Genomic DNA, 9111 nt, shown 5'->3' on the forward strand with positions numbered 1-9111 from the left:
CTTTCGGGTTGTTGACTCTTTGACATATTCCCCATTTCTATTCTCAATTTTATATTCTATAGACTTAGACCATACACATATACTATTGGACCTCAATATTATTACTGTGAGAGGCTACACCTCCGGGTTTTACTATGAGGGGCTACACCTTCGGGTCTTACAATAAGGGGCTACACCTCCTGATCGATGTTGGATTTGTACAGAATACAAAATAATGGGTAAAAAATAAGAAAAAAGCCAAGTAAAGAATAAAGAGAGCAACGAGGTGCAAAATTATAAGAAAAGATACGAAGGGTTAGAGAAAAAAGAGAAACTAGCTTAAGATTATAGAGTTCAGTATATATAAGGTCTCCTAATCAGACATGTATGTTATCGAGACGAAAATAGCGTTTGAGTAAACAAACAGGTACCCGTCTACCCTTAATACAAAAGAGGAATGGTGTATGTCGTAATACCATATTGCATAATATAATTCATCCATTTTTATTTTTAAAAAGAATATCATTGATCTTTAATTTTCACACAGTTTCACGGTTTTAAATAACTGTTTCCCACATATTTTATGTATAAGACGTTATCAGAGACTGAGATAGAAATGTTTACTTTGACTATGTATGTACAATCCCATCCATGCATGCCTTGACCCATGACGGAGAAAATCAATCCCGATTAACTTGTAAATATGAGTAAATATCTGTTAACAAAAATCTGATACCGGAAAGGTAAGCACTTGTCTTAAATACTGTAAATACGTTTTTTTAGGGTACATATACCACGATGAGAGATATGGGGATTTAAAAGTGTATGGTTTGTGTATATTTTAGAAAGGAATAAACATAGAGTATATCGGAACACATAAATTCCTCAAATTTATAAATACATTAATAACGTAAAATCGAATCTGTTGACCAACAAGTCGACCATATTAACGGTAAAAAAACCATAGATAATATGTCAGATCTTTTTTTTTTTTTTTTAAAGTAGAATTTAAAATTAGAATATGCTTACAAAAATATCATTATCACTGCTATTAAAGACTCGTCATGTTTATGCATGAACTACTTGCCACTAGACGTATTGCAAAAAACAGTCAACCCATTATCTGTTAGAAAACTGACCAAGCATATACCCGTAAACATGATTGCTATTATTATGATAAAATATTTCTAATTTATAGGTGTGGCTTTTACTTTTTCTTCCTTTGTAGATTTTTTTAATCTAAAATTAGAAATTCATGACCATACCGGATAACCTTGACTTCTGTTATCTTAAAAGTGGATTTTAAACTTTTATGGAGAACGATTTACATTTCTTAAATCGATTCAAATTGAATAGTGTAAATTATTTAACATAAAAATATCAGATATCATGCAGATTGTATACAAAAAAAATTGAAAAAGATGGATTTATAATGTGAATCATTATGATAGTGCTTAGCTGTCAGATTAAACAATTGGAATATAAACTGTGAATTAATAAATCAGGTATTATAATTAATTGTTTATATATATCACCATTGGTTTTGCATGGTTCGTGTTCTGTGAATGAAACTGAAACTAATAAAGAAACTATTATTGATTAACACCAATATATGTCGATAAATGAAATTGGATACGCTACATCAGTTTATCATGCCTTGCTATAACATATATGATTAAATCGATGACAATCCCCCGTCATAAATTATTCTACTTTAAAAATAATAAAGTGCAGTGACGGATTTAGAATTTTTTTATAATAGTGTGGGGTACCCATTATCAGTAAAGGAACGCTACAGTCAAGCTTCAGCGACTCCACATATAATCAAGCAAAATTTTTCCCTCGAAAAGGGGGGTGGGGGCTACCCGTCTGGATTAACCCGTGTTTTAATGTTAATTAGATACACCCATTAAGCCTAACACAATTTATGTGTATCTTATACATAAACCTACCAAGAAATATAGTTTACACTTGATATAAACCCATCAGCTGGATTTCTAGCTTTTCAAATAATTTCTACGTATCTAAGTAGAAGTCACCGTGTTATTATTTATGAGATAAATTTTCACAATTAAACAAGAAAACGACATATATAAACTAACTAATTAACCAATTTTTATTTTATTCAGTATAAAATCTAATACAAAAGGATCATCGCTGAAACACATGAACACATATCATATACAAGACAAAACAAAAATAAAACATAACAGACAACAATTGTGACACTTATAACAAGCAATAGACAAAACTCCAATTTTAATATTATGCAATTATTCCCACTGATGAATGTCTAATTAAAATGCATTTGTCTATATAAAAGAAAATCTGGTGAGAACATCAGTCTCCGAACAGTTCATTAAATATCTAAATTTATTTTAAATTATCTAAATTACAAAAGCATGGTATAATATTAACAATGTCATCATGAAACTTTTCCCTCTCGTCTTGATAGTTATGGCATTCACATATACAATGAAACTCATCTTCAATTTTATATAAACATGTTGTACAGCGATTCATATGGCCATACACAAGTAGTGATAAGGTATCTATTCATTGACAGAAAACTACACGAACTTAACTTTACTAAGATTTCATTCCAAATTCCTTTTTTTTTTTTTTATCTTTTATTTGTTTTTCAATAGTCAGGATTTTACACACCCCATTACACTACCACCTGACAATGGTATCAAGGGGTAAATACAGAAGAAAAAATATAGCAATATACAAAAAGAATCTCTGACTAATTAATTGTTAACAATAAAATTATTTTAGGTTACATAAAAATTGTATTAGATTTATCTCTCTCTCTCTGACTTACTCACATTCAACACTAATACTTTCACTCATCTGTTTTGCTACAATATGTGTCATGACTTACTTTTTAATACAATTTTTTTAAAGAAATAAAATTGCTCATAATTTATAAAAAAAAATCTTCTATGAACTGAAATAGATAATATGAAAACAACACTTAGATAAATATTACATGTAAAGGAGACCAAAATTTTTCACAGACTTGGACTTTATCATTTTTCTTTGCAACAGGATTTTCAAGAAATTGGTATTTCTTTATTTTATTCTTTCGCTGAATCATATTTGGTTTTTCATTTAATTTACATTTGTAAATATAATTCTTTGTAATTATGATTAGCAAATTCAATAATAAACTTTCATGTTTGCAACCAAGAAACACATTCTCTTTGTTGAGATCAAAATTTACAAAAAAAATGTTTCACAATATTGGAAAAAGACTGCCACAATCGAAAAGTTATTGGGCAATCAAAAAACAGGTGTTCAATGGTTTCTTCTTCAAGTTTACAAAAAAGTACATAATTTGGTATCTTTTAATTTTATTTTGTACAAAAAGGTATTAGTTGCAAGAATTCTATGTAAAAATTTATATTGAACAGTTCTTAAATAAGCATCTTTACAAGACTGTTTTGTTATCATGAAATACTCTGACCATTCTGTAGTATCAATACCTAACAGTTCTTCCCATTTCAAAAATTTGATTGTTGGTAGTTGAATGACTTCATCTACTAAGTTTTTATATACAAATTTGGCTTTCAAATTACACCTATTTTTTTTAAGAAAGTATAGCCAGTGTTAGACTTATCTAAATCTTGATTTAGACAGTTTTCTTTGAGGCATTTTTTCATAGTGTTAGGGATTTTTGATATCAAACCATAATATTTAATAGAATTGTTGGTTTGTACTTTTTCTTGAAATTGCTTAAATTTATTAAAAATCATATTTTCACGATTAATAAGGTCACTTACTGACTACACACCCCCCTTTTCCCATTGAATGTAATATAGGAAATCATCCAAAGAAGAAAAGTTCAAAATATCTAAGAATAAAATGTCACTGACAGAAATCTCAGTAATAGGTTTTGCAGCGGAAAAGCATAGTAAAACATCCTTCCAGAAAGAATTTTTACATCTTTTAGATATCTCAATCAGCTTTTCTTTTTTAAGATTTAAAACCCTTTCACCCCATACTGCATAAGGTTTGCCAGTAACAACTGCTGCCAGCCACCGCTAGGGTTTGCCAGCAGTCTTTTAATCAAACTAATTTTCAAATTCCCATCAGCTGGATTTCTAGCTTTTCAAATAATTTCTACGTATTTAAGTAGAAATCCCCGTGTTATCATTTTTAAGATATAAACTAACTAATTAACCAATTTTAATTTTATTCAGTATAAAATCCAATACAAAAGGATCATCGCTGAAACACATGAACACATATCATATACAGATTCAGATTCAGATTCAATATTTTATTAGAGTCTCACCACTTGCAATACATATAATACAATCATCATAATATATACATTGAATAAAACAGTAATTTTATAAATTAAAATACAAGTGCCATTCTATAAAGAATTATGAGAGACTATAGAAATCAATATAAATTATACAAGACAAAACAAAAATAAAACATAACAGACAACAATTGTGACACTTATAACAAGCAATAGACAAAACTCCAACTTTAATATTAAGCAATTATTCCCACTGATGAATGTCTAATTAAAATGCATTTGTCTATATAAAAGAAAATCTGGTGAGAACATCAGTCTCCGAACAGTTCATTAAATATCTAAATTTATTTTAAATTATCTAAATTACAAAAGCATGGTATAATATTAACAATGTCATCATGAAACTTTTCCCTCTCGTCTTGATAGTGATGGCATTCACATATACAATGAAACTCATCTTCAATTTTTTATAAACATGTTGTACACCGATTCATATGACCATACACAAGTAGTGAAAAGGTATCTATTCATTGACAGAAAACTACACGAACTTAACTTTACTAAGATTTCATTCCAAATTCCTACCTGTAAAATCAGCTTGAAAATGTAACTGATCTGGAAAATTAATTATATGAACCTATTCCTGTTTTATCCAAACAAAACGGATCTTTTTAGTAAACTAGAACAGATACATAGAAACATAAAACATGACACTTTTCCTGTTTTATCCAAACTTACTGCTCTTTTGAGAAAAAAAGGTAAACTTTGACAAAGTTGTAGGTCCAGTAAGACCCCTTTTTGGCCCCAAAATATAGCAGTTTTACAAAATTGTTAATATGTAAACTTTTAGTTATTTATTGGACAGTAGAATGCTTCTGCTACATAAATATGAGCTGTTTTTGACAATACGATGTACATATATCGAGTACTTGCACCATTAAGTCATGCTAAATTACTGAAATCTTCACAATTCTAGCATTTTGGTTGAATTTTAGACGGTCTCCGTGTAAAACGAAAGTGGTTACATTCGTGTTCAGCAAAAATATTTAAATGTAAGTTGTATTTGATGATAATACATAACGTATATAAAGGTTGAGGATGAACACGGATGCGGCCACTTTCATTTTTGACCAAAACACATCTTTAAAGTGACATTTTTCAGCATATTTGATTGGTAGATTTTTCATATTTGAGCTTGCATCGGAGCATTTTAAATGGCTAAATTAGTTGAAATCTTTAACATCAATAAGTTGATTCAAATAAGATAGACACTTAAGTGTTTAAAAAGTGGTCAACATCTTTCGTCGGATGAACCTGAAATTTGAGGCCAAAATCGGACCTACTCCTTTAAGATAGGACTATACTCCTGTTTTATTTAAACTAACGGATCTTTCTAGTAAAAAATATAAAAATTAGGATTTTACCCTATACTTATTTGATCCAAACTAGCTGCCCATTTTACTAAAAAAGGAATAGATGATACAGCAATTTTAAGATATGATATTTACTTGTTTGTTCTAAACTAACTTCTCCAAACTCACTTATCTTTTTAGTACAATAGAACAGATAAAAAGTAACATGATGATGAATGCACACGCTGAAATGTCTCGCCCTCTTTACTAATCATTGATATCAGAAAGCTTTACTATATTGCATAAACTAAACATGATCCTAGAAAATGAGTTCAAGGTCATATAAACCAAACGAGAAATACATGTACACTTTACAATCATTTAATACACTAAATTTAGTTGACCTTATAGTTTCTAAGAAACAGACTTAACACAAAACCCTAAACATTGACCAATGAGCCATGAAAATGAGGTACGAACCATGCCAGACAGCCATGTACAGCTTACAATCCTTCCATACAACAAATATAGTTGACCTTTTACATACAGTATAAGAAAAACAGACCAAAACACACAAAAATAACACTGAGCAATGAACAGTGAAAATGGGATCAAGGTCAAATAAAAGCTGCGAGACAGTAATGTGCATCATAAAATATTTCCATACACCAAGTTTAGTAGACCTATTACATACAGTATAAGAAAAAAAGATGAAAACACCAAAATTTAGCTGGAACCACTGAAGCATAAACACTGTAAAAGCAACATCTAGCATGTACTTACTGTTTTTCTTTTATAAACACTGTTTTGATAACAGTAGGTTAAGAGGAAAAAAATGTATAAAACGAAGTGAAAATCGACCATAGCCATATTTCATTCCGTTTCAAAAATAACTTTCCCTTTTTAATTCGATTTAATCTTGTTGGGTATATTAACAAATTATTTGCTTTTAAGAATATATAAAAATATATAGATGCTTTTACAAGAGACATCAAGTTTATTGCTTATGTTTTACATTAATATAGCGTAAAGGAATATTAGAGAAAAATGAGAGAAAACACAATGAAAAGTTAAAAAAGCACACATGAAAGTAGGTCACAGTGATGTCTTTATTTTCTGTTACAGAATGCCATGTCCTCTTTTAAAGAGAAGATACAAAACAAGGTGGAAGAATGTGTTTTACGTCATCTTAGCGATTACCATGACAACTTTAGTGACAATGTACTATAGGGATAACGACAAATCTCTATGGCCAATACCTCACTATGGACTAATATCCAACACATATCACCCGTATGTCAAAACATTTCCAGATAGACAGTTCGGACCCGATCAAACAAATAAAGTAATACTGTTATGGACTAAGTACTTTGAAACATACGAATGGCTTCATACAATACCATCACATACAAAACACTGCCCCAAGCAATGTACTATTACTAACAATAGAGACGATTTACCACAAAGTGATGCTGTACTATTTCATTTTACAGACAAAGATTTGTTTCTGAACGATTTACCCACTAAAAGACTTCTTTCACAGGTGTGGGCTTTATTCATTAATGAACCTAATATCTTTGTGCAAGAGAGTTTCACACCATGGGCAAACGTATTTAACTGGACTATTTCATACAGGAGACATTCCACTGTGTTTATGCCATACGGGATGTATGAACCTATTCCGAATGAACTTCTTCCGAATGTCTCGCGTATTAATCCACCTATATACCCAGCACACCACAGAGATAAGATGGCTTACGCAGTTGTCAGTCGTTGTGCCGATGATGCCGAGCGGTACAGACTAGTCAATGAAATAAGTCAGCACATCAATGTCGATTATTACGGTGAATGTGGGAGTTTGAAATGTGAAATAAAACATAATTCATGTTTACCTCCAAATACTCTGAGACGATACAGATTTCGTCTGGCTTTTGAGGACAGTAATTGTCGAGACTATGTGACGGAGAAGTTCTGGGATACTCTTTCTAAAGGAATCATTCCCGTTGTCAATTGGAAAGCAGCTCAACGAGATGTACCGGTGCCTCCTAAATCATATATAAATGTTTATGATTTTCCAAATATAAAAAGTCTCGCCGAATATCTTACTAAAGTTAGTCGGAACAGCACGTTATTTCAGAGTTATTTTAAATGGAGAGACCATTTTCAGATTTATACCTCGTTTTGGAATAGTTTTTGTAACTTTTGCACCGCTCTCTACGACAAAAGTGTACCAGCTAAAGTGTATACTGATCTAGAGGGATGGCTGAGGGATGATTACTGCCAACGATTTACAGTAAGTTGAGACCTGGTTTAGTTTGTTCGGTTTAGATAAAATGCAGATTGATATCGATTAAAGTTTTGTACAAAGCCGATTAGATTTTTTAATTACATCTTTTCGTAAGCTTGTGTGTTGCACACATACCCAACCCTTCGAAATTGCATGTGTTCTTAATTTTTTTCTTTCTGCTTGCTTCATTTTTTGAATATGCTGCATAACACACTGAAAGACAGGTTGAACAGACGAAGCATCCGAAAAGATAAAGAGACATGATTGGAGGAATACAAACACGCACGATTGACAACACTATACTGAAACTAGAGATAAAAGTGAAACATGGACCCCGAATAAAATGGTACAAACAATCTCAGATCTCCTTCAGAAACAACATTGTAACATGTTTAAAGTAGAAACTTGATAAAGCATTTACGTCCCTTAACTATTAAAAGTGTGAATGTTATAAAACTTCAAGGTAAAAAAAAATGAAAATATTTAAAATGTGCATATCTTCAATGTGCATTGAAAATCTCCGGTGACCGATACGTTTGATTATAATTAATAATTTGAAAAAAAATGCACGAAATAAACTTGATTTTTACACAATAGGCAGTCTGAACAAATTTTTATTTTGATAATTGACTAATAACCATCTACAATGCATTTATCTTTTTTTTCAGTTCCAGAATCAAATACGACGATTAATCAAGAGATTTTTGTTTGACGGCAATCTTGTTGATTTGAGAATATTTAATTAATCAATTATTCTTCGAAGGGATGGATTGGTAAATTTGAATATCATACAACTTGTTATAACATAAAATGTATTCTTTGTTCTACAACACAATCATACTGCATCACTGTTGAATACTATTGCATGGAATAAAATCAACTACATTATTTGTTATACAATTGAAGCATATTACATACTTGTTGAAGGATAGCGCTATACGTAAAAGACCCAAAATAAAACTACAAACCTTTAAGTGTGCCATCAGTTCAATATTTGGAACAATTAATTTCATATTAAATGTATATCAATGTAAGGGAATGCTAACGACGGTGCACTAGAGGAGCATTTGGAGTATCAATGTCTCTTCAGTACTTTTCGATGCCAATTTAAATCGAAAAAATGTTATTCTAACGTTGAAGATATAAAAAAAAACCAAGAAGGGACCAAGAGGATAAGGCCAACTTTGCTCGAGAAACCAGAGCTATTGCATGACGGATTT

The 9111-nt window shown here is 30.7% G+C and overlaps 1 protein-coding gene across 3 annotated transcripts; it reads left to right on the plus strand.

The window, feature by feature from the left end:
• Positions 1 to 583: 583 nt before the first annotated feature.
• Positions 584 to 8779, plus strand: LOC134718488 (alpha-(1,3)-fucosyltransferase 7-like). Of its 3 annotated transcripts, none has more exons than XM_063581054.1 (3): positions 584 to 722; positions 6730 to 7897; positions 8560 to 8779. In XM_063581054.1, exons 2-3 carry the CDS (start codon positions 6731 to 6733, stop codon positions 8635 to 8637), a joined length of 1245 nt encoding a protein of 414 aa, XP_063437124.1. In that variant the 5' UTR covers positions 584 to 722; position 6730; the 3' UTR covers positions 8638 to 8779. The 3 variants fall into 3 exon arrangements, with proteins under 3 accessions (XP_063437124.1, XP_063437126.1, XP_063437125.1); XM_063581056.1 differs by lacking the exon at positions 584 to 722 and adding an exon at positions 757 to 807; XM_063581055.1 differs by lacking the exon at positions 584 to 722 and adding an exon at positions 1303 to 1484.
• The last annotated feature ends 332 nt before the right edge of the window (positions 8780 to 9111 follow it).

This window comes from Mytilus trossulus, chromosome 5 (genome assembly GCF_036588685.1).
Source record: "Mytilus trossulus isolate FHL-02 chromosome 5, PNRI_Mtr1.1.1.hap1, whole genome shotgun sequence".
Classification (NCBI taxonomy): Eukaryota; Metazoa; Mollusca; class Bivalvia; order Mytilida; family Mytilidae; genus Mytilus; species Mytilus trossulus.